At 61.4% G+C, this 25,338-nt stretch overlaps 2 protein-coding genes across 14 annotated transcripts; one reads left to right on the forward strand and one right to left on the reverse strand.

Moving 5' to 3' along the window:
- The first annotated feature begins 256 nt into the window (after positions 1-256).
- Positions 257-4,781, forward strand: LOC133263931 (mitogen-activated protein kinase kinase kinase 12-like). The gene is made up of 2 exons (XM_061443819.1): positions 257-502; positions 4,614-4,781. Exons 1-2 carry the CDS (start codon positions 275-277, stop codon positions 4,704-4,706), a joined length of 321 nt encoding a protein of 106 aa, XP_061299803.1. The 5' UTR covers positions 257-274; the 3' UTR covers positions 4,707-4,781.
- A 1,811-nt stretch (positions 4,782-6,592) lies between these two features.
- Positions 6,593-23,603, reverse strand: PCBP2 (poly(rC) binding protein 2). 13 transcript variants are annotated; one of them, XM_061443830.1, is made up of 16 exons: positions 23,494-23,594; positions 21,540-21,641; positions 21,178-21,201; positions 21,048-21,080; positions 17,442-17,558; positions 16,190-16,321; positions 15,595-15,723; positions 14,379-14,453; positions 12,800-12,886; positions 12,556-12,621; positions 11,607-11,648; positions 10,546-10,618; positions 10,024-10,062; positions 9,120-9,172; positions 8,713-8,882; positions 6,593-6,765 (listed from the first exon to the last, which is right to left on the reverse strand). In XM_061443830.1, exons 2-16 carry the CDS (start codon positions 21,606-21,608, stop codon positions 6,729-6,731), a joined length of 1,146 nt encoding a protein of 381 aa, XP_061299814.1. In that variant the 5' UTR covers positions 21,609-21,641; positions 23,494-23,594; the 3' UTR covers positions 6,593-6,728. The 13 variants fall into 13 exon arrangements, with proteins under 13 accessions (XP_061299814.1, XP_061299816.1, XP_061299817.1 ...); XM_061443831.1 differs by lacking the exon at positions 6,593-6,765 and adding an exon at positions 7,597-8,003 and having other exon boundaries at positions 23,494-23,603; XM_061443832.1 differs by lacking the exon at positions 12,556-12,621 and having other exon boundaries at positions 23,494-23,590.
- Between the last annotated feature and the right edge of the window lie 1,735 nt (positions 23,604-25,338).

Raw genomic sequence — 25,338 nt, forward strand, 5'->3', positions numbered from 1 at the left:
TGTGTATGTGTATCCATGTCCCCATGGGTCCCCACACGTTACCCCACGCACTGTGTATGTGTATCCATGTCCCCATAGGTCCCCACACGTTACCCCACGCACTGTGTATGTGTATCCATGTGTCCCCATAGGTCCCCACACGTTACCCCACGCACTGTGTATGTGTATCCATGTGTCCCCATAGGTCCCCACACGTTACCCCACGCACTGTGTATGTGTCCCCATGGGGTCCCCCGTGACCCCCCGCTCCCTGTGCCGCAGGTGGCCCCCGGCCATGAGCCAGCGCCCGTCGCTCTCCACCTTCAGCTCCGAGAACTTCTCGGACGGGGACGGGGACGGGGACGGGGAGGGGCTGACGAGCGAGGCCTCCCCCAGCGCCACCCCCGACGTGGGCAGCACCAACACGGACGAGCGCCCGGACGAGCGCTCCGAGGATTTGCTCTCGCAGGGCTCCGAGATCCCCATGGACGCCGCCCCCCACGACGGCCCCGCGCGCCCCAAGGTCAGAGACCCCCCAGGGGTGGGTGCTTGGGGAGGGGGGTCTTGGGGTACCCAAGGATGGGGTGAGCAAGGGGAAAGGGGACCCCAGAGGTGGGGGCTATTGGATGGGGGTTTCTTAGGGTCCCCCAATGCTGCTCATATGGGGTGGGGGGCCCTTAGGGTACCCCAGGATGGGGTTAGCAAGGGGAAAGGGGACCCCAGAGGTGGGGGCTATTGGATGGGGGTTTCTTAGGGTCCCCCAATGCTGCTCATATGGGGTGGGGGGTCCTTGGGGTACCCCCGGATGGGGTAAGGGGAAAGGGGTCCCTCGGGATGGGTGCTTTTGGATGGGGGAGGATTCTTAGGGTCCCCCAGAGATGGGTGCTTTTGGATGGGGGTTTCTTAGGGTCCCCCAATGCTGCTCATATGGGGGGGGGGTCCTTAGGGTACCCCCGGATGGGGCTAGCAATGGGAAAGGGGACCCTCGGGATGGGTGCTTTTGGATGGGGGGTTCTCAGGGTCCTCCAATGCTGCTCATACAGGGTGGGGGGTCCTTAAGGTACCCCCCGGGATGGGGTTAGCAAGGGGAAAGGGGACCCCAGAGGTGGGTGCTTTTGGACGGGGGGGGATTCTTAGGGTCCCCCAGTGCTGCTCATATGGGGTGGGGGGTCCTTAGGGTACCCCCAGATGGGGTTAGCAAGGGGAAAGGGGTCCCTCGGGATGGGTGCTATTGAATGGGGGGGGTCCCGGGGTCCTCCAATGCTGCTCATATGGAGTGGGGGGGGCCTTAGGGTACCCCCGGATGGGGTTAGCAAGGGGAAAGGGGTCCCTCGGGATGGGTGCTACTGGGTTGGGGGTCCTTAGGGTCCCTCAATGCTGCTCATATGGGGTGGGGGTCCTTAGGGTACCCCCAGATGGGGTTAGCAATGGGAAAGGGGACCCCAGAGATGGCGGCTTTTGGATGGGGGGGTCCTTAGGGTCCCTCAATGCTGCTCATATGGGGGTGGGGGGGTCCTTAGGGTACACCCGGATGGGGTTAGCAGTGGGAAAGGGGTCCCTCGGGATGGGTGCTTTTGGATGGGGGGGTCCTTAGGGTCCCTCAATGCTGCTCATATGGGGTGGGGGGTCCTTAGGGTACCCCAGGATGGGGTTAGCAAGGGGAAAGGGGACCCCAGAGATGGGTGCTCTTGGATGGGGGGGGTTTTAGGGTCCCCCAATGCTGCTCATATGGGGGGGGGGGGGGGTCCTTAGGGTACCCCAGGATGGGGTTAGCAAGGGGAAAGGGGACCCCAGAGATGGGTGCTTTTGGATGGGGGGGTTCTCAGGGTCCCCCAATGCTGCTCATATGGGGTGGGGGGCCCTTAGGGTACCCCAGGATGGGGTTAGCAAGGGGAAAGGGGACCCCAGAGATGGGTGCTATTGGATGGGGGGGTTCTCAGGGTCCCCCAATTCTGCTCATATGGGGGTGGGGGGTCCTTGGGGTACCCCCAGATGGGGTGAGCAAGGGGAAAGGGGTCCCTCGGGATGGGTGCTTTGGGATGGGGGGGTTCTCAGGGTCCCCCAATGCTGCTCATATGGGGTGGGGGGTCCTTAAGGTACCCCCCGGATGGGGTGAGCAAGGGGAAAGGGGTCCCTCGGGATGGGTGCTTTTGGATGGGGGTTTCTTAGAGTCCCCCAATGCTGCTCATATGGGGTGGGGGGTCCTTAAGGTACCCCAGGATGGGGTTAGCAAGGGGAAAGGGGACCCCAGAGGTGGGTGCTTTTGGATGGGGGGTTTCTTAGGGTCCCCCAGTGCTGCTCATATGGGGGGGGGGGTGTCCTTAGGGTACTCCAGGATGGGGTTAGCAAGGGGAAAGGGGTCCCTCGGGATGGGTGCTTTTGGATGGGGGGGTTCTCAGGGTCCCCCAATGCTGCTCATATGGGGTGGGGGGTCCATAGGGTACCCCCGGATGGGGTTAGCAAGGGGAAAGGGGTCCCTCGGGATGGGTGCTACTGGGTTGGGGGTCCTTAGGGTCCCTCAATGCTGCTCATATGGGGTGAGGGGTCCTTAGGGTACCCCCAGATGGGGTTAGCAATGGGAAAGGGGACCCCAGAGATGGCGGCTTTTGGATGGGGGGGTTCTTAGGGTTCCCCAATGCTGCTCATATGGGGTGGGGGGGTCCTTAGGGTACCCCCGGGATGTTGTTAGCAAGGGGAAAGGGGACCCCAGAGGTGGGTGCTTTTGGATGGGGGGGTCCTTAGGGTCCCTCAATGCTGCTCATATGGGGGTGGGGGGGTCCTTAGATTACCCCCAGATGGGGTTAGCAAGGGGAAAGGCGTCCCTCGGGATGGGTGCTTTTGGATGGGGGTTTCTTAGGGTCCCCCAGTGCTGCTCATATGGGGTGGGGGGATCCTTGGGGTACCCCAGGATGGGGTTAGCAAGGGGAAATGGGACCCCAGAGATGGGTGCTATTGGATGGGGGGGGTCCCAGGGTCCTCCAATGCTGCTCATATGGGGTGGGGGGTCCTTGGGGTACCCCCGGATGGGGTTAGCAATGGGAAAGGGGGCCCTCGGGATGGGTGCTTTTGGATGGGGGTTTCTTAGGGTCCCCCAATGCTGCTCATATGGGGGGGGGTCCTTAGGGTACCCCCAGATGGGGTTAGCAAGGGCAAAGGGGACCCCAGAGATGGGTGCTTTTGGATGGGGGGGGTTTTAGGGTCCCCCAATGCTGCTCATATGGGGGGGGGGGGGTCCTTAGGGTACCCCAGGATGGGGTTAGCAAGGGGAAAGGGGACCCCAGAGATGGGTGCTTTTGGATGGGGGGGTTCTCAGGGTCCCCCAATGCTGCTCATATGGGGTGGGGGGCCCTTAGGGTACCCCAGGATGGGGTTAGCAAGGGGAAAGGGGACCCCAGAGATGGGTGCTATTGGATGGGGGGGTTCTTAGGGTCCCTCAATGCTGCTCATATGGGGTGGGGGGGGCCTTAGGGTACCCCAGGATGGGGTTAGCAGTGGGAAAGGGGTCCCTCGGGATGGGTGCTTTTGGATGGGGGGGGGTCCCAGGGTCCCCCAATGCTGCTCATATGGGGTGGGGGGATCCTTGGGGTACCCAAGGATGGGGTGAGCAAGGGGAAAGGGGTCCCTCGGGATGGGTGCTATTGAATGGGGGGGCGTCCTGGGGTCCTCCAATGCTGCTCATACAGGGTGGGGGGTCCTTAGGGTACCCCAGGATGGGGTTAGCAGTGGGAAAGGGGACCCGAGAGATGGGTGCTTTTGGATGGGGGGGGATTCTTAGGGTCCCCCAGTGCTGCTCATATGGGGTGGGGGATCCTTGGGGTACCCCCAGATGGGGTTAGCAATGGGAAAGAGGGCCCTCGGGATGGGTGCTATTGGATGGGGGGGTTCTCAGGGTCCCCCAATGCTGCTCATATGGGGTGGGGGGTCCTTAGGGTCCCCCAGGGCTGGGTGCTGTGGGGTGGGGGGTCCTTGGGGTCCCCCAGGGCTGGGTGCTGTGGGGTGGGGGGGTCCTTGGGGTCCCCCAGGGCTGGGTGCTGTGGGGTGGGGGGGTCCTTGGGGTCCCCCAGGGCTGGGTGCTGTGGGGTGGGGGGGCCCTTGGGGTCCCGCAGGGCTGGGTGCTGTGGGGTGGGGGGGTCCTTGGGGTCCCCCAGGGCTGGGTGCTGTGGGGTGGGGGGGTCCTTGGGGTCCCCCAGGGCTGGGTGCTGTGGGGTGGGGGGTCCTTGGGGTCCCCAGGGCTGGGTGCTGTGGGGTGGTGATGCCCTGAGCCCCCCCAGCTGGGGTTAGCAAAGGGCAAGGGGGTTCCCCAGAGATGGGTGCTGTTGAGGGGGTGTCTCCAAGGGATGGGTGCTATGGGGGGGGGAGACACCTTAGGGTCCCCCCGGAAGTGACTGGCAACGTGAAAGGGGACCCCCAGGACGGGGGGCTCTAAGGTCACCCAGAGCTTGACATTATGGGATGGAGGGGAGGGGGGGGGGGGTTCAGACCCCCAGGGCTGGGACTTAAGGGGAGGGGGGGCCTCCAAGGCTGGATCCCATAGGGAAGAGCTTTGGGGTCCCCAAGGTCATGGAAAGGGGGGTTGGGGGGGGGGGGTCTGAGGATGCTGAACCCCCCCTTTCTGTTGTGTGCCCCCCCCCCAGGTCTCCGAGGACTCGGACTGCGACAGCGCGGAGCTGGATCACTCAGGCAGCGGCGAGGGCCCCCCCCGGCCCACGGCCCCCCCCGGCCTGTGACCTGCATCCCCCCGCACCCCCCCCACTTGTACAGCCCCATATATTTATATAAATATCTATGGATCTCTAGAGGAAGCCGTCTCTGTGCATGGGGGGGGCAGGGACACCAATAGGGGTCAATACTGCCTATCCCCCCCCCGTGTTTCTGTAGGACCTACTGTAATGCCCCCCCACCTAAAGAGGGGGGGGGAAGACAGGAGCTGTGTGTTCCCCCCCCCCAGGGGATGATTTGGGCTGAACCCCATCTCCAGTCCCAGCCCTGCTTTACTGGGGGGACTGGGAGCACTGGGGGGGGGGAGTAAAGGATGGTGGCCCCCCAGACCAGGGGTTAAATTGGGGGGAGACAACAAAGCATAGAAGGGGTTGAAATCCCCCCCCTCCAGCCCCACTCCTTTACTGGGGGGACTGGGACCAGTGGATCTGGGGGGGGGGGTGTTAAAGCAAAGCCCCTCCCAAAGGGGAACCTAAAGGATTTGGGGGTGCTGCTTCCCATTAAAGAGCAAGGAAACCCCCAACCCCAATGGATCCACCTGCACCCCCCCCGGGGCAGAGTGAGCCCAGGGCATGGGGGGGGCTCTGAGCACACACAGGGGGTGCTACGGCCACATGAAGGGGGTACAGGGGGTAAATGGGGGATACACAGGAAGTGCTATGGGGGGGCACACAGGAGGTGCTCTGGGGGGGACAGGGGGTCCTATGGGGGGGGCACACAGGGGTGCTCTGGGGGGGCATAAAGGAGGTGCTATGGGGGGGCACACAGGGGTGCTACGGGGGGCACAAAGGAGGTGCTATGGGGAGCACAAAGGAGGTGCTATGGGGAGCACACAGGGGTTGCTATGGGGGGCACACAGGGGTGCTCTGGGGGGGGACACAGGGGGTGCTATGAGGGGCAGGGCACACAGGGGTGCTCTGGGGGGGGCACAAAGGAGGTGCTATGGGGGGGCAGGGCACAAGGTGTTCTGGGGGGGCACACAGGAGGTGCTATGGGGAGCACACAGGGGTGCTCTGGGGGGGGCAGGGCACACAGGGGTGCTATGGGGAGCACACAGGGGTGCTATGGGGGGCAGGGCATACAGGGGGTGCTATGGAGGGGCACACAGGTGGTGCTATGGGGGGCACACAGGGGTGCTCTGGGGAGTACACAGGGGGTGCTCTGGGGGGCAGGGCACACAGGGGTGCTATGGGGAGCACACAGGGGGTGCTATGGGGGGCAGGGCACACAGGGGTGCTCTGGGGGGCCACACAGAAGGTGCTATGGGGAGCACACAGGGGTGCTCTGGGGAGTACACAGGGGGTGCTCTGGGGGGCAGGGCACACAGGGGTGCTCTGGGGGGGGGCAGGGCACACAGGGGGTGCTCTGGGGGGGGCAGGGCACACAGGGGTGCTCTGGGGGGGGCAGGGCACACAGGGGGTGCTCTGGGGGGGGCAGGGCACACAGGGGGTGCTCTGGGGGGGGCACACAGGGGTGCTCTGGGGGGGGCAGGGCACACAGGGGTGCTCTGGGGGGGGGCACACGGACAAAGCTCCCGTCCATCTTTTTATTAACTGCTTTTCCTGAAAAAGTCTCCTGCCGTTCCATGGAGCGAGGGCTCCCGTGCCCTGCCCTCCCCCCACATCCCCACCCCCCCCCTACCCCCCACCCCCCCCTCCCCCAGCGCCGGGGCACACGGGGGTGGGGGGGGGAAAGGAGGAAAACCAAAGAGAGGAGCATTGGGAGGAGAGAGAAGCTTTATAAAACTAAGATCTGGGCTCAGCGGGTGACCGGAGGAGTTAAAACGCTGATGCTTTGGGGGGGGGGGGGGGGTAAAGGAGGGGAGGGGGATGGGGGATAAAGGAAGAGAAAAAAAAAAAAAAAAAAAAAATCATCATCAAGAAACCAAGAGAAATCCCAAACAACTCAACCTGGTGAGTGGTGGAGAACCGGAAACCCAAAAATGTCCAAACTAAGGTTCTGGAAACCTGGGGCTGGCTCTAAAGGGGCTACACAGATGGATGGTGCGAGGCCGGGCTCCGCGGCGGGCCCTAGCTGCTTCCCATGCCCCCGGTCTCCGAGGAGAGCCTGCAACGAAGAAAAGGGCGTCAGAGTGGGGCTGGGGGGGGAAAGGGAAGGAGGAGCCCCATAGGGAGGTGCCCTGCTGGGGGGGAGCCCCATAGGGGGAAGTGGGGTACAAGGCAGAAGCAGCAAAGGGAGGGCAGCGGAACAAGGAGGGGGGGGCTCCAAGTGGGCTGGATCCAGAGGGAAGGGGTGGGGGCGGGAGGAGGGCACCCAAAGCACCCTGGGGTGCAGCAGCGCAAGGGGAAGGAGGGAAAGGGTTGGAACCCCCCCATGGAGAGGGTTAAGGGGGGGCACACACGATGCAATTGGGGGGGATCCCCCCCAGCAAGCAGGGCCAGCACCAGCATCCCCAAACCTGCACCAAGCAGCCACCTCCCTGCTATTTAAAGGGGGGGGGGCACCGCACTAGGGGTGAAAGCACCCTACTATGGGCGATGGGGGCTCCCCCCCCGGCTCCCAACCCCCCCCTCCCATAGCACAGATCTAGCAGAGCAGATTCTCACCGTGGCAACTTTATTACAGGGTACAGACATTCCAAGAGGATTAAATCCCGCCCCAAGTCGTTTATTCCATAACGACCCCCTCCCTCCACCCCCCCACCCCCCCCTCCACAAAGCACGATTGCAACTAAAAACTGGGAAGAAAGGAGAGGAAATCGTAAGGAAAAAAAGCTACAAGCCAGCAGGAGCAGGAGGAGTTAATGGCTCCCTAGGAGGGGAAATCATCTCTCCCCCGGCAAAACCCCCGGGGAGGGATGAGCACGGCCTCGCTCCAAAGAGGAAGAGGAGAAGCCAAAAAGGACCCAAGGCAGCGGGGAAAGGGCTTTTTCCCGGGTTCCCCTCGGGCTTCTCCAGCTGCTGGGGCTCTCAAGGCTCCAGCAGGCTCAGTAAGGAGCAAACCTCTGTTTTTCCGCTTTCAGTTTGTTAGGGGCACCCGGCACGGCCGGAGCCGAGGCGCCTTTAGCAGCAGAGACCACATTGAGAGCCAGGAGAGGGACGGGTTTCATGCCAAGCAGACTGGAGACACAGGGGGCACTCGGAAGAGGGTTGGGGAGGCTGACGGGTGCTTCGGAGGCCGCCGCTGCGGCGAGCGAGGGGGTGGTGGTGGTGGTGGTGGTGGTGGAGGAGGAGGAAGAAGAAGAAGAAGAAGAAGAAGGGGTGGAGGGTTGAGAGAGGTTGATGCTGAGGTGGTCAGGGGCCGTGGCGGAGGCTGCCTGGGAGGAGGGTTTAGCGCTTTCTAGACTGTAACAGAGCAGAAAAGGAACAAAAAAAAAAGACAAAAAAACCCAAAATCGACGGGTGGGTGGAAGGGCAACAGCAGGGAGGGAGCAGCACAGCACACACAGGGCCCAGCGCGGGGAACGGGGACCCCGTCGGGCCGGCCTCGCCTTAGGGACCCCCCATGGCGCTGGGGGCATCGACGCGAGGCAAAAAAGGAGAGGAAAATCCCAGCGGGTCCTGGCATGGAGCTGGCAGCACGGAGCGGGGGGGGGCACGGCCCTGCCACGGGCCCTTCGCCTCCATCCAGAGCTCCAGGGGCTGGGAAGAGGGGAGGACGCGGCCTCGGCACGGCTGGGAGCACCCTGGGATCCTGGCATCCCGCAGTGGGATGCTTGGGATTGCCCAGGAGCTGGCTCAAGGAGGTGGGGGGGGGGGTCCCTTCCTCTATCACCCACCAAAGATCAGCCCTCACCACACAAGCACCGGATGGAAGCAGCACAGCCCTAAACCACCTTTATGGACCCTATTCCAAGCAGGTCCAGGCCCTTCCAGCTTCCCACAAGCTGGGAAGCGACAGCACGAGGAAAAACGGGACAGCACGAGAGGGAAGTGGGGGGGAAAGGGACCAAAAGCAGGAGAAGCAGGGATTTGGGACCACCGCATCCCCCCCCACCGTCACCCCAATGGTGCCAGTCCCTCCCAGGCCCCCGGGCCCGGTGCTGGCGCTCACCTGACATTGATTAGATACTGGGCCAAGCTGATGCTGGCGGCCGAGCCGGTGATGGTGACCTGGCGGTCGGTGGAGCCCTCCACGGGGTTGGCAATCTTGATCTGAGCCCCCGACATCTGACGGATCTCGTTGATCTTGGCGCCCTGGCGCCCGATGATGCAGCCAATCAACTGCGGGGGAAGCAGCTCCCGTTAGCATCCCAGAGCATCCAACACCCTCTTCCCCCCCCCACCCCGGACCCCACTGGGCTCCACAGGCATCTCCCAAAGGGGGTTTCCTGCCCTAAAACGTGGCTGGAAACCCTAAGGGCTGAAGCCACAAGCTCCCCCCCCCCCCGCCCCGCTGGAAGGGCAGATCCCCATGGCTAAAGGAGGAAGCAGCGGGCTGGATCCCACCGGGATACTCACATCATTTGGAATGGTGAGTTCGTGAGAGGTGGTTTGAGCGGAGGCATCCAAACCTGCTCGGGAGACAGGGAGAAAGCGGCAGAGGTTGAGGGGGGCAGCACCCACGGACCCACGGCTGCTGCGGCCTCGGGGCTCCCTCGGAGGTGGATTCAAGACCGGAGGGCAAGGGCAGAGCTGTGAGTTACTGCACCCTCCCCACGCCTCCTGCTGCGTGTCCGTGTCGTGTCCCCATCCCCAGCTCTCTCCCCATTGCATCCCTGTGCCCTCATTCCATGGCACCACAGATGCTCCTCGCAGGCAGGGCAGGCGCCCAGCAATGTGCTCGTGCTGCTCCATCACCAGCTTTGAAGGGCTACGCTACCCCCTGCTCCTCCTCCTCATCCTCCTCCTCCTCACCACCACAGCCCCACGCCGGCCAGTGGAGCTCCACATGGGTCATAAATGGGGTCTTAAGGGTTTTAAAGACTTTTTTCTCCCCCCTTTCCCAGCTCATTCCCTGCTACAGGGAGAGGTGGGAGGCTCCAGCCCTCACCCCAGGGCTATGGGGGGGGGGGTGGAAGCAGTGTGGGGACACAACCTGGGTGTCCCCCCTTTGCCACCAGCAGTAAGTGCAGGCAAATGGCTCCAGCAGCTCCTTGGGCACGGGGTGGGGGGGAACTGCTCCCCCTCAGCACAAGGCTGAGGGTAAAAGGAGGGGGCTCGAGGCCTCCACCGAGCCCTGCTGCTCTCCACTGAGTCCCTGCACTGCCAGGGGGTACCTCCAGCCCGTCTAAAGCTCCCCTGAACCCCCCTTTTCCCCTCCCATCCGTGCACAAAGGCGGGGGGTGTTTAAGAGGGAGCAGGAGACCCCAGGCAGGATCCATACACGAGAGAATAACTACACATTTTGGTGTTCAATCATTACCCCAATAGCCTTTCACCTCTGGAGAGCTGGATTCAATGCCTGTCAAGATACAAGGGACAATGAGTTTCGGCCGTCTCCAGCTGAGAGCCCCAAGTGGGTATTTTAGCCACCTTAGCAGATCTACAGCAGATTTTGGGGGGTATGGGGGGGGCACAACTCAACAGTTGCCTGCTCAGGACTGGAGCAGCCAGAGGGGAATGAGGGGGTGCTGCAGGTCCGGGGAGGGGGGGGCTCCAAATGAATCGGCAGAGCTGTGGAGGATGAGGGTGAAGAGGAAGGGCAGCAGCACGGAGGCCCTGCCTGCTCGGCGGTTGCTTCTCGGTGGTGTTCTGCCTCTTACCCCCCTGTGGCCCCCCCAGAGGCCGGTACCAAAGTCACCCCCAGGCCAGGCTGAGCTGGAAGGGGGGGGGGGGGAATATGGAGGAGGGGGGGGGCACGTTTGGTTTTGGGCTGTTTGTGAGGCCCCGTGCCGAGGAGCCTGAGCCACGCTTAGCACACGTAAGAGAGAAGGAGTTTCCATACCACTGAATCCAGTGTTGCCATGAGACATTGGAAAGGGTGACTGTTGCATTGCCAACTGGTGCAGCTTGGTCAGCTAGAGGAGGAGGAGGGGAAGACAAGAGAGAGAAAGGCTGATGTTAGCCATTTCCCAAGCCCGGGGGAGGCGGGGAGGGGGACAGGACTCCGCACATCAACACAGACACTGCCAGTGGCACCGGGCCCCCCTCCCCGGCCCCATGGAGGGGGCAGGCTCCAGGCCAAGGTGGGCTGGGGAGGGCTGTGCCCACCCCCTGGTGAAGCGAGGCGGGAGAGGAGCTCAGGGACAGAAGCAGAGAGGAGAGGGCAGGGTCTGCCCCGCGCCATGCAGGGAGCAGCGAGGAGGGGGACAGGGGGGGATGTGGGGATGGAGACCGGCTCGGTCCAGCCGCCAGAGAAGCTCTTTTATAGCCCAGCTTCTTTCTAAGCCCTTCTCCTCCCTGGCCTGGTTGTGTCCAAACTCCCCCCCCCTCCCCAGTGACTGCTCTAAGGGTGCCAGGAGCAGAGATCAGCCCTACGGGATGAGCATGGTGCCGAGGATGGTGGTGGCCAACAGCGCCGGTGGGAATGCCAAAGGGTCCCCCCCCCACAAGCAGGCTGGGGACAGCCTGGGCTGGGCCCAAACCCCCCCTTTTCCTTGTCCCCAAGTGCCTCGGGAGAGCCACCAAGACAGTGACCCATGGGGTGCTGGTCTGGCTTCCTCCCGAGGGGCTGCGTGCCCGGTTTAAGGAGGGGGGGGGCAAAGGAGAAGCTGGAGCTGGTGTGAAATGGCCAAGCTGGGAAGAGGGAAGGGGGGGGAAAAAAATGACATCTGGGAGCAGGGAGAGGGGAGGAAAGTGTCAGAAAGGGGGCGAGGGAAGGCAAAAGGAGGGACCTGAGGCCAGGTGAAGCTGGCTGCAGGAGGGTGAGCTTTTTTGGGGGGGAAAGCTCAGCTCAGATCATTCAGCCCCAACGGCTCGAGTCGAGAGAGCACGGAGAACGTTTTGGAACGGGGGGAGGAGGAAAAGGGGTGCATTTTAGGACAAGAAGTTGTAAACAAAACTTACATCTGGCTGTGGAATGGCATACTGTCCTTGAATGGTATAGGCCTACAAAAAGGAGGAAAACAGTCCTATTAACAACCATCGGACAGCCACCCAGGGACAGACAGATTTCAACTAGCCAGGAAGTCAGAGAGCCAAGTGGAGAGTTCTCCGGGGCGAGGGAAGTGGGGCAGGGAGAGGCAGGGGACGGATCAATGCTGGAACAAGCAGTTTCTAGCCTCAAATTGGCCTCGAGGTGGCGTTTTGGGGCGGGAATGGCCAGTTTTGGTTGCCGTCCCCCCCAAAAAAAAAACAAAAAAAAAACCAAAACAAAAAAAAAAAAAAAAAAACAAAAACAAAACAGCAAAGTGGCAGACAAAAAAAAAAATTAAAAAAAAATCAAAAGAGAAGACGACACAACGGGCTGGGATCTTGATGAAGATGTTATGGTGTGGTGGAGTCCAACAATGCTTCTAGCCCTGCACCCCCCCCTCGCCGACAGGGGAAGAGCTCCAAGACCCCAACCAGCCCTGCTTAGCTCCTGGCCCCCTCCTCGGCCCGGCCCAAAGAAACCTCCACCCCCCCCACCAACCCCCCTCCAATGCCAATTCCAAAAAAAAATTCCCAATCCGAGTCCTCTCGTCACTTCCACACCTAGGAAACGTCGCCGGGCAAGCTAGAGGCAATGCTGGAGCTGGCTACTGATGCTAGACAAGGCAAAAGAGAGGCATTCGGGTCGGGGGGGGGGACGGGGGGGACGAGGCTGAGCGCCTGACCTGCCACAATTCCATGTCTTGAGGTTAAGGGACAGCCACAGACTTCAGATGCCTCCTGAAGCTACCCAGAAAGGAGGAGTCACTGGCTGGGGCCTGGCTGGCTAAGTCTTATGGGTGGGTTGGAGGGGGCCGGGCAGGTTGGGGATGGGTGGGAGAGGAGGGGGAGAGGGGGGTACACAGCCTCACTTCCAGGTCACCGGAAGAACTGCAGCCCAGGCTGGAATTGGCCCAAGTTCGTTGCCATGCAGTGGCTGCCGGGTGGCCTGCGTGAGGAGAGGTTGGTGGGCTCAGAGTCCAGTTCCCAGTGGACAGGAGTCCACAGCACAAAAGCCACCGGGATGACGGGGTTTTTGGGGGACGGGGACGGGGATGCCACCCTTGTTGGCAGTCTCAGAGAGGCCAAGGATTGAACAGGCCGTGGAGACTGAACTCCCCTCTCACCTCCTGAGGTGGTCCCTCCAAGTCAGTGTTGAGGCACAAGGTTGGGGCGGTGGGGGGGTAGTTCGCAGTGCCGCTGCTGTACCTGTCCTGTGGATAAATTAGAGGACTTCAGTCTCCAGGGCTGTCAATCCGAAACCTTCCGCTAACACCAAAGTCACATCGACACTTGAGCTCTGCTGGTCGAGGGCTAAACCTGCTCTAAAAGCACGGCTCTGAGCTGCAAAGACAGAGACGCGACACCACCGGGAGCGGGGCCCGGGCGGCTGCATCGGCCTGGCCGAAGGGGAACAGGGATGGAAGAGGAGGAAAAGGGGGGAGAAGACAAGGGGGAAAGGGAGGGAAGAGATGCGTGGCCATGGGAAGCCTGCTCCTCACTGCTCTAATGGGGAAGGCGGGGGGGGGGAACACACGGTACAGACCCCCCCTGCCAAGGGGCTCGGGGGGGGGCACACACACACAGGGATGTACCGGCCAGAGCAGGCGCATCCCCCGGGGTGCAGAGCGGCAGGAGAAGCTCTCGGAGAGGTGGGAAGGGGCTGACCGGGATCGGGAAGGGGAGGAGGAAGAGGCAGGGAGGGTGAAGGGGTTGGGGAGGGGGAGGCCAATGCGAGGAGGTCCCCAAATCAAGCGTGGCACCAGCCTGGCGAGGGGCTGGGGGGGAGCAGAGTCAGGGCTGGCTCGGTGGGGGGGGGGGGGGGGAGGCCGGCAGCAGCTACACCATTCCCTGCCTCTGGAATGCCAATAGCAGCCCCCGGGGCTGGCTCAGGGCTCCAGGCCGTGCCGGAGCCCATCCCAAGGGATCTCCCTGCCAGCGGATGCGTCTGCACCAGTATCCGTGGGGTCTGTGCCTCCCAAAGCCTTAAGGCAACCCTGAGAACTGCAGGGTGGGGAGTGCATCACCCACACCCGGGCCTGAGCCTCCTGCCTTGCCCAGCAGCCTGGACCTCCCCCCCCCAGCAGCAACCCCCACCCCAAATAGGGCCGGGGGGGTCAGGGCCTTACAGCAGACAGGACCCAAGGGAGCCCGTGCAGGTAGCAGCGGCTCCCTGGCCCAGCTCCATCCCCACCTCACCTGATGCCTACTCCTATCTGCACCCTCCCCTCGAGTGAGACGAAGCCTTTCCGCACCCAAACCCGACCCCACAACACGAGGGGCCTTTGCACCCCAAAACACCCCCCCCCCCTCATGCCCCCCCCCAAACCCCTCAGGGCCGGTCACCCACACCAGGTCACACCGAGGCCTCGGAGCCAGCCCCAGGGATGGGGCAGAGCCTGCATTTGGCCGCTGGAATTTTGGCCTGATCCAATTCCCCCTCTGCTGCCACCACGCGGGGCTTTGGGGTGCTGTGGCTGGCTCAGCGCAGGGCTCTTTGCCAGCTCCTCTTACCCCCCACATCAGCCCTTTCGGGCCCCCCCCCCATCCCGCCCCTGCCCTCATCCCTCCCTGGAGCAGGCTCTGGGAGGCTCAGGCCGGTGGGTGACAGGCCCGTGGAGCAGCCGACGTGCACTGGCCACGGTGAGACCCCCCCAGTCCCATCCCATCCCAGCCCACACCCCGGGAGCAGAGCAGAGGCCTTACCTGACCGCCTGCAAAGATGACAGGAGAGGTGGATGGCTTGGGCCGGTACGGGATGGTGACACCCTTCGGGGGAGACTGGGGACAGGCAGAGAGCAGAGTCACACAGAGCGGCACCGCAGCGGCCATGCCCCCCCCGCCCTGCACAGCATGGCTGGGCTCTGGGCTCAGCATCAGCCCTTTGGGAGGGAGCAAAACCACCCCATTCCTTCCCCATGCTGGGAATGGGACTGAGGGAGGACACCCAAGAACCAAAGAGGGTGACATGGGGCAGCAGGACACTGTACCCCGCACACAGATGCTCTGCTTCGGGTTCTTAAGCCAGCCCTTTGGGAGGGAGCAGAGCATCCCATTCCTGCCCCATGCTGGCAATGGGACTGAGGGAGGACACCCAAGGAGCAGAGAGGGTACAGAGGATGCTGAACCCTGCCCATTCAAGCTCTGCTTTGGGCTCAAAACCAGCCCTCTGGGAGGAGGCAGCGCAACCCAGTTCCTTCCCCATGCTGGGCATGGGACTGAGGGAGGACACCCAAGGAGTACTGAGGGTGACAAGGGACAGCAGGAGGACACCCAAGGAGCACTGAGGGTGACAAGGGACAGCAGGAGGACACCCAAGGAGCACTGAGGGTGACAAGGGACAGCAGGAGGACACCCAAGGAGCACTGAGGGTGACAAGGGACAGCAGGAGGACACCCAAGGAGCACTGAGGGTGACAAGGGACAGCAGGAGGACACCCAAGGAGCACTGAGGGTGACAAGGGACAGGAGGAGGACACCCAAGGAGCACAGAGGCTGACAAGGGACAGCAGAATGCTGCTGTGTACAACAATGCTCTGCTTTGGGTTCAAAATCAGCCCTCTGAGAGGAGGCAGAGCAACCCCATTCCTTCCCCATGCTGGGCAAGGGACTGAGGGAGGACACCAAAGGAGCAGAGAGGATGTCAGGGACAGCAGGAGGACACCCAAGGAGCAGGGACAGCAAGACCCCGCTGCTCCAGGCAGCTCTAGAGGCCTGGCTCAACACTGGTTTAAGCCTCACCTGGAGAAAGGAGGCTGTAATCCCCACTATCCCTTTATCCCCCCCCATTTGTCCCTCCTCAGCGTTTTCCACTCGCCAGGAGGGCTGCAGCTCAGCGAGGGCAGGAGGGATCCCTGCATTCCCAACGGGACACAGCCAGCTCCGGCAGGGGGAGGTGGGAGGGCAGGAAGGGGGGGCCCTACCTCCAGCATGACGACGCAGATCTGTTTGACACACTCGATGATGGACTGTGGGATCCCAGCGATGGTGATGGCTCGCTCGGTGGAGTTGGGCAGCATGTCCCCGGCCACCTGGACCTGTGCCCCCGTGCTCTGGCCAGGGGTAAAAATAGGCTGTGAGGGCCTGGGGAGGGCTGTGACCTCAGCAGCAAAGCCTGCAGCAGGGTTATACATAGCCAGCCCCCCCTCCCAGCATCAAAATCCTTTAATCCTAGCTGGAAATTATTTGGGAGCCCGGGGCAGGAGAGGAGGGTCTGGGTGCAGCAGGGCAGAGTTAACCCATCACAGCCCAGGGGGGGCAGGGACCAGGGTTAAATGGCACCCACTGAGGCCTGGAAGCGTGATCCCTCCTTCCAACAAGTGGGAAAACACTGGAGAGAGGGAGAAACCAAGAGCCCTGGGAAAGCAGGGAGCAGGAATCCAGTGCTGGGAAGGGGAGGGTCTGCCCCAGGCTCGGTTTCACCAGCACTAAAAATACAAAGAGCTCCCAAGGAGCGATGCCAGGCTGGGGCTGGGGCATGGATTGATCCCTCGGGGCGCCCTGGAATTCCACACGCACCTCTCGGATCTCCTTGATCTTGCAGCCTCCCTTGCCAATGAGGGACCCGCACTGGCTGGCGGGCACCACGAGCCGCAGGGTGACCGGGGGCCGGCTGGCGGCCGTGCTGTTGGTCATGGAGCTGCTGATGTCCTGCGGGAGGGAAGAGGAGGCACTCACAGGGATGTGGGGGGGAGGAAATGATCCTGGCACCACAGCCCAGGTCAAGGTGACCCTGGGCATATCCCGGCCCTGTTCCCAGGAATGGCATGGGAAGGATGGATGCAGCAGCCAAGTTCTGTGTTGTCTGCGTGGAAAGGGGGGGTTTAACTTCTCCCCCCAGCCCAGTGGCAATGGGGGGGGGGGGGGGGGACACATCCCATCATCCCACATGGGAACGGGCTGTGCTGGAGCTCCGCATTCCCGGCACCGGGATCAGAGCAGGAGCAGGCAGGGGAGAACAGGCCTGGCACGGGTGGCAGCCGTCATGTGCTGAAGGGGGAGGAGGCACAAGGCCATGGCTCAGACCTAAAATAAAGCTTTAACTCCGAGCGCAGCGCTTGGAATGTGGGAGCTGGGATGGGACCGGGAGCACTTGGAAATCTCCAGCGCTTGGGATACAGCACAAACAGCTCCTGTTGGGCAGCAGTGAGGCCCCGGGGCCGCCTCCTCCATTGGGAAGGATCCCAAATCCAACTGAAAACAGGGTTTTCACCCCCAGAAGCAAGGTGAGGGCTGTGGGGCTCAGCCCCAGGTCAAGAACGCTCCCGCCTTCCAAAGGATGTGGAGCGGGATGGAAGCTCAATACCATCACCCTGAGCAGGCTCTAACGCCCGGATCCAGGTTATCCAGGCCCAGCATCCCTCCTGGAAGTCGATTCAACAGGAGCAGGGGCACGATGCAGCTCCGCACCCCCAGGCCCCCTCCTCGGCAGGGCTGGAGCAGAGGTGCAGCGGAAGGGAATCATCCTCCTGCGCAGGGGATGAGCCAAGCCAGGGCATTCCCGGCCCTGCTCCCTCTGGAGCTCTGGGGCGTTTCCAGGCCAGGAACATCCCTGTGGATCCCAGCCCTCAACCACTTAGGGCGCCCAGGGAGGGGTCATCCCTGGTCCGAGCTGGCAGCAGAGCAAAGATGAGGCCCCACAGGGACAACAGCGGCTCATGCAGAACGAGCCCATCCCACTGCTCATCCCTAGGGAATGAGCTTCCTGCGTGCTCCGGGGCGGATCCAAGGGGATACTCATCCAGGGAAGGGCTGGAGGCTGCACACTCACCTCTTCCAGTTTGTCAATGATCATGGCAAAAGCTTTGAAGATGGCATTGGTGGGGCCAGCGAGGGTGATGATCCGCTCGGGACAATTCCCTTCGGAGATGTTGATGCGGGCACCGCTCTGCGGGAAGAGGAGCCCTCAGCACCCCGGGATCCCAAGGGATTCCCCGCCAGGGACAGACCCTCCCTTGCTTGGGGCAGGGGGGATCCATCAGGATTCCCCACAGAGAAGAACCCTCCCTCCATCGCTCAGTTGGGTATGGAGCCCGCAGCGCTTCCCACAGTGAGGAATCCTCTGGGTTCAGCCCACATCCAGCAGGATTCCCTCAACAGTGCTAAAAGCTCCCCTGCTCTGTTCAGTGCGGATCCATCCGGATTCCCACCACTGCTAAATCCTCCCTCATTCTGTTCAGCATGGATCCTTCAGGATGCCCACCCATGATCCATCATCCCTCACTGTTCAGCATGGATCCCTCAGGATGCCCACCCATGATCCACCCCCCCTCACTCTGTTCAGCATGGATCCCTCAGTATTGTCACCCATGATCCATCCTCCCTCACTCTGTTCAGCATGGATCTCTCAGGATGCCCACCCGTGATCCATCCTCCCTTGCTCTGTTCAGCATGGATCCCTCATAACTCCCACCCGTGATCCATCCTCCCTCACTGTTCACTATGGATCCCTCAGGATTGTCACCCCTGATCCATCCTCCCTCACTGTTCAGCATGGATCCCTCATGACTCCCACCTGTGATCTATCCTCTCTTGCTCTGTTCAGCATGGATCCCTCAGGATTGTCACCCGTGATTCACCCTCCCTCGCTGTTCAGCATGGATCCCTCAGGATGCCCACATGGGATTCATCCTCCCTTGCTCTGTTCAGCATGGATCCCTCATGACTCCCACCTGTGATCCATCCTCCCTCACTCTGTTCAGGATGGATCCCTCAGGATGCCCACCCGTGATCCATCCTCCCTTGCTCTGTTCAGCATGGATCCCTCATGACTCCCACCCATGATCCACCCTCCCTCACTCTGCTCAGCATGGATCCCTCAGGATGCACACCCATGATCCATCCTCCCTCTGTTCAGCATGGATCCCTCATGACTCTCACCCATGATCCATCCTCCCTTGCTCTGTTCAGCATGGATCCCTCAGGATCCCCACCCACGATCCACCCTCCCTCACTCTATTCAGCATGGATCCCTCATGACTCCCACCCGTGATCCACCCTCCCTCACTCTGCTCAGCATGGATCCCTCAGGATCCTCACCATGATCCATCCTCCCTCACTCTGTTCAGTATGGATCCCTCATGACTCCCACCTGTGATCCATCCTCCCTTGCTCTGTTCAGTATGGATCCCTCATGACTCCCACCTGTGATCCATCCTCCCTTGCTCTGTTCAGTATGGATCCCTCATGACTCCCACCTGTGATCCATCCTCCCTTGCTCTGTTCAGAGTGGATCCCTCAGGACCCCCACCCGTGATCCATCCTCCCTCACTCTGCTCAGCATGGATCCCTCAGGATGCCCACCCATGATCCATCCTCCCTCACTGTTCAGCATGGATCCCTCATGACTCCCACCCATGATCCATCCTCCCTCACTGTTCAGCATGGATCCCTCATGACTCCCACCCATGATCCATCCTCCCTCACTCTGTTCAGCATGGATCCCTCAGGATGCCCACCCATGATCCATCCTCCCTTGCTCTGTTCAGCATGGATCCCTCAGGATGCCCACCCGTGATCCATCCTCCCTCACTCTGTTCAGCATGGATCCCTCAGGATGCCCACCCGTGATCCATCCTCCCTCACTGTTCAGCATGGATCCCTCAGGATGCACACCCATGATCCATCCTCCCTCACTGTTCAGTATGGATCCCTCAGGATGCCCACCCATGATCCATCCTCCCTTGCTCTGTTCAGCATGGATCCCTCAGGATGCCCACCCATGATCCATCCTCCCATGCTCTGTTCAGCATGGATCCCTCATGACTCCCACCCGTGATCCATCCTCCCTCACTGTTCAGCATGGATCCCTCATGACTCTCACCCCTGATCCATCCTCCCTCACTGTTCAGCATGGATCCCTCAGGATTGTCACCCCTGATCCACCCTCCCTCGCTCCGTTCAGCATGGATCCCTCATGACTCTCACCCCTGATCCATCCTCCCTCACTGTCAGGCATGGATCCCTCATGACTCCCACCCATGATCCATCCTCCCTCACTCTGTTCAGCATGGATCCCTCAGGATCCCCACCCACGATCCACCCTCCCTCACTCTATTCAGCATGGATCCCTCATGACTCCCACCCGTGATCCACCCTCCCTCACTCTGCTCAGCATGGATCCCTCAGGATCCTCACCATGATCCATCCTCCCTCACTCTGTTCAGTATGGATCCCTCATGACTCCCACCTGTGATCCATCCTCCCTTGCTCTGTTCAGTATGGATCCCTCATGACTCCCACCTGTGATCCATCCTCCCTTGCTCTGTTCAGTATGGATCCCTCATGACTCCCACCTGTGATCCATCCTCCCTTGCTCTGTTCAGAGTGGATCCCTCAGGACCCCCACCCGTGATCCATCCTCCCTCACTCTGCTCAGCATGGATCCCTCAGGATGCCCACCCCATGATCCATCCTCCCTCACTGTTCAGCATGGATCCCTCATGACTCCCACCCATGATCCATCCTCCCTCACTGTTCAGCATGGATCCCTCATGACTCCCACCCATGATCCATCCTCCCTCACTCTGTTCAGCATGGATCCCTCAGGATGCCCACCCATGATCCATCCTCCCTTGCTCTGTTCAGCATGGATCCCTCAGGATGCCCACCCGTGGATCCATCCTCCCTCACTCTGTTCAGCATGGATCCCTCAGGATGCCCACCCCGTGATCCATCCTCCCTCACTGTTCAGCATGGATCCCTCAGGATGCCACACCCATGATCCATCCTCCCTCACTGTTCAGTATGGATCCCTCAGGATGCCCACCCATGATCCATCCTCCCTTGCTCTGTTCAGCATGGATCCCTCAGGATGCCCACCCATGATCCATCCTCCCATGCTCTGTTCAGCATGGATCCCTCATGACTCCCACCCGTGATCCATCCTCCCTCACTGTTCAGCATGGATCCCTCATGACTCTCACCCCTGATCCATCCTCCCTCACTGTTCAGCATGGATCCCTCAGGATTGTCACCCCTGATCCACCCTCCCTCGCTCCGTTCAGCATGGATCCTCATGACTCTCACCCCTGATCCATCCTCCCTCACTGTTCAGCATGGATCCCTCATGACTCCCACCCCTGATCCACCCTCCCTCACTGTTCAGCATGGATCCCTCATGACTCCCACCCCTGATCCACCCTCCCTCGCTCCGTTCAGCGTGGATCCCTCCGGATCCCCAGCCGTGCTCCCTCCTCCTCGCACCGCCTCAGCATTCCCCTCACTGATCCCTCCTCCCTGCCTCGCCTCCCTCGGGATTCCCTGCTGTGATCCCTCCCGGCAGCCATCTTCTCCCGGCCCCGCTTCCCGCCGGCTCTGCCTTCCCTTCCCAGCCTGCCCCGCGCGGCGCCGCCGCGATTCCCATTTCCCGACTCACCTCCTCCCGCATCTTCTTCACGGATTCCCCCTTCTGTGCCGGGAGAGAGAAGGGAAAAGGCGTCAGGGGCTGGGGGGGGCACCGGGAAGGAGGCGGGGGGGCAGGGATCGGGGCTTTGCTGCTCACTTACCTTCCCAATGATGCTTCCCACCTCCTGGCATGGAAACAAAAGCAGGAATTACTCAGTGCTTCCCAAACTCCGGGTGTTCCGAGCTTAAACAAATCCCTTCAGGAGCCCAAACGTGTTCCTCAGCGCCTCAGCCCCCCCCCCCCCCCAACTCAACTCTGCTCCCAAAGCTCCTGCCCTGCTTCCCAAAGCCGGGATTTTTATTGCTGCCCCAAGCCCTGCTGAGCTGCCCAGGAGGCAGCCAGGTGCCAAGACCGCATCCCGACATTCCCAAGCCCCGCAGCCAGCTCCAAGGCATCCAAGCGAGGCGGATTCGGTGCCGGGGCGGCCGGGACGGGGCATTCCCCCATCCCACAGGCACGTACCTTCCCGTGCATGAGCAGCCGGATGGTGAGCGTCACATTTAAACCTCCTTCAATGACCCCGGTGTCCATCTCGAGCCGGGCTTTGGTCACTGCTGAGCGGAGCTACAGGGAAGACAGGGGTGGATTGAGGGCTCGTCCCAACCCTTCCCTGCCGTTCCGGAGCCATCCCATGGGATTGGAGCCTCTCTGTGCCTCCTTCTCCTTCCTCAACACCCACCCCCCCCCACGGCGGGTGTGGGGATGCTCCTCTCCCCAGCGGCGATGGCAGAGCCTGATCCACAGCGATCCCGGCTCCTGCCTGGCATCTTCCCGGCCTCAATTCCACCCGGATCCAGCTCCAGTGGGGCCTCTCAGCCCCTGCCCTCCTCCAGAGGCTTCCCCAGCTCCAAAGAACTCCAAACCCTTCATCTAGACCAGGAGTTTTCCTCCCCCTGCACTAACAAACCCCCATTTCCTGCTGGCTTTACCCCATCTGGGGACGAGAAACCCGGAATTCCCAACTTTTCCCTGTGCCGGGAATGCTTTTCCAGCCCCGGGGCCGAGCTGCTTTACTCCAAGCAGATAAAGCCACATGAGCACACGATCAGGTTTCAACCGACGTGTGCCCCCCCCCCCCTTCCCCCGCTTGGAAAACACAGGGATCGGGCCCCAGTTGAACTGGGAATTCCATTAAACTTCCTACAGCCCCGGCTTCTCCTCCAGGCCTTGTTTACCCAAGCCCCAAGGATCCAGCGGGATCCAGCCCATCGTGCTCCGGGTTAACGCTCTTATTGAAGAGGGAACCACAGGCACAAACCGGGGCTCAACCTCCATAAACCCGGCCGGAATTCCCACTTTGGGAAGCGGCTCTCAGGAGCCGAGCCCGGCAGCCATAGGGGAAGAGGGAAGGAAGAGGTGAAGCCGGAGCTGGGCTGCTCAGGAGCATGGGAGCCGCGGATCCCGGTCCCATTCCCGGCCCGCTGCCCATGGGCATTGCTCGGTGATCCCGGCGCTTCCTTCCCATCCCAAAGCGCCGGGGGGGGGGGAGGCAAAGGGGGAAGCGGAGCCGCGGCGGGAGCCGGCGCTCTGATCCCGGCTTCCCTGCGGGAAAACGGCCCCCGAGCAGCTCCGTACCCGCTCCCGGGACCATAACTCTCCGGGACCATAACGGGGGGGGAAAGCAGAGGGAAGGCGGCTCCGATCCCGGCCTCCGAACCGGGACTGGGGGGGGGGGGGGGGAAGAAAGGGAACGGAACCGAGCCCCGAGCGCGGCCACATCCGGATGGCGGCGCTGAACCAGGCCGGGCCGTGGGGGGGGGGGGGGGGAACCGGGAAGTCCCGGAGCGGCTCAGGCCGGAGGGAACCGGAGCCGCAAACCGGGCCTGGGAGCGGGGAAGGGGAACAGACCCCCCCCCCGCGATGGCGGCAAAACCGGGCCCGGTGAGGAGAAAAAAATTCAAAATAACAATAAAAAAAGTGAAAAATGGAAAAAAGAAAAAAAAAGAAACAGTGGGAAAAAAAGCAAAATAAAACAAAAAAAAAAGGAAAAAATCACGGCCCCCCCCCCCCCCGCCCCCCCCCCGTCGGTACCGGTTGGGGGGGTTGGGGGGGGGGGGTCGCCGCCATGTGACGCACGAGCCCCCCCGGGCCGGTCTCCGCCGTGGGGAGGGGGGCGGGGGGGAGGTTACAGTGGGGGGAGGGGGCAGCGGCTGAGCCCCCCCCCCCTCCCCCCCCCAACCCCCACCGCGGGCGGCCCGGCCCCGCGCCGCGCACGCAGGCCGCGGCCTAGGTAGGCCGCGAGTAGGCCGCGCGTAGGCCGCGGTGTGCGGTGAGGGCGCGGCCGGGCGCCGCGAGGCGGGAGCGGCCGGAGCGGGGTACGCGAGGCCGAGGCTTCGTCGATGCGGCGGGAGAAGGGAGCGGATGGAGGGGGAAAGCGGGCAAACGGGGAGAGGAGACGGGATGGGGGTCGGGCCTACTGGAGCAGCGCCGGTAACGGCGGCGGGAGAAGGGCGCTGCGGGCGGAGCGGGAGCGGGAGGAGGAGGAGGAGGAAGAGAGAGAGGAGGAGGAGGGAGGGGAGGAGGGAGGGAAGGTGGGGGGGCGGCGGCGGGAGCGGCGGACGCGGCGGGAGCGGCGGCGCTGCTCGAGCTGCGGCGGCCGCGGCGGCTCTGGGCGGGGCGGCGGCGGCGGCGCGATTTACACCCGGCCCGACCCCGGAAACGGACGTACCAACGAGGCGAGGCGGGCGGGACAGAGCGGGCACCGAGCCCCGCCCCCAGCACCACCGAGACCGCGAGGGGAGAGGCAGAGCGGCAGCGGGGGAGCGGGGGCGCTGCGGCGGAGCGGAGGACTGAGGGGAGGGGCAAAGGGCAAGGAGAGGGGAGAGGGGGGCGATAACGGGGGCGATAACGGGTATAAAGAAGGCAGTAATGGGGTATAAAGGGGGCAATAGCAGGGTATAAGGGGGCAATAACGGGGTGTAAGGGGGCAATAACGGGGTGTAAGGAGGGCGATAATGTAGTATAAAGAAGGCAGTAATGGGGTATAAAGGGGGCAATAACGGGGTATAAGGGGGGCAATTAATGGGGTATAAGGAGGGCGATAGTGTAGTATAAAGAAGGTAATAATGGGGTATAACGGGCAATAGCGGGGTATAAAGGGGGCAATAATGGGGTATAAAGGGGGCAATAAGGGGGGCAATAACGGGGTGTAAAGACGGCAATAATGTAGTATAAAGAAGGCAGTAATGGGGTATAAAGGGGGGAATAACGGGGTATAAGTGGGGCAATAACGGGGTATAAGGAGGGCGATAGCATAGTATAAAGAAGGTAATAATGGGGTATAACGGGCAATAGCAGGTTATAAGGGGGCAATAATGGGGTATAAGGGGGCGATCACGGGGATATAAGGGGGGCAATAACGGTGTAAAAGAGAGCAATAATAGAGTATAAAGGGGCAATAATGGGGTATAAATGGGGCATTAGCAGGGTATAAGGGGGCAATAATGGGGTATAAGAGAGGCAATAACGGGGTGTAAAGAAGGCGATAATGTAGTATAAAGAAGGCAGTAATGGGGTATAAAGGGGGCAATAACAGGGTATAAGGAGGGCGATAGCATAGTATAAAGAAGGTAATGGGTATAAAAGGGGCAATAGCGGGGTATAAGGGGGCAATAATGGGGTATAAAGGGGGAAATAGCGGGGTAAACGCAGAGAAATAATGGAGTATAAAGGGGGCAAAAATGGGGTATAAAGAGCGCAATAGCGGGGTATAAGAGGGCAATAACAGGGTATAAGGACAGCAATAATGGAGTATAAAGGGGGCAATAACGGGGTATAAGGAGGGCAAAAACATAGTATAAAGAAGACAGTAATAGGGTATAAAGGGGGAATAGCAGGGTATAAGGGGGCAATAATGGGGTATAAAGGGGGGTGATAACAGATATAAGGGGCAATAATGTGGTATAAAGGGGGCGATAACAGGATATAAGGGGCAATAATGGGGTATAAAGGGGGCGATAACAGGATATAAGGCGGCAATAATGTAGTATAAAGAAGGCAGTAATGGGGTATAAAGGGGGGAATAGTGGGGTATAAGGGGGCAATAATGGTATAGGGGGCGATAACGGGATAGAAGAGGGGCAATAGCGGGGTATAAGGGGGGCGATAATGGGGTATAAAGGGGGCGATAATGTGGTATAAAGGGGGTGATAAGGGGATATAAGGGAGGTGATAACAGGGTATAAGGAGAGCAATACTGGGGTATAAAGGGAGCAATAGTGGGGTATAAAGGGGGCAATAACGGGATATAAGGGGGCAATAA

Source organism: Pezoporus flaviventris, unplaced genomic scaffold (assembly GCF_033815535.1).
Source record: "Pezoporus flaviventris isolate CSIRO_AGI_PZ_B2104156 unplaced genomic scaffold, CSIRO_AGI_Pfla_v1 ptg000536l, whole genome shotgun sequence".
Taxonomy (NCBI): Eukaryota; Metazoa; Chordata; class Aves; order Psittaciformes; family Psittacidae; genus Pezoporus; species Pezoporus flaviventris.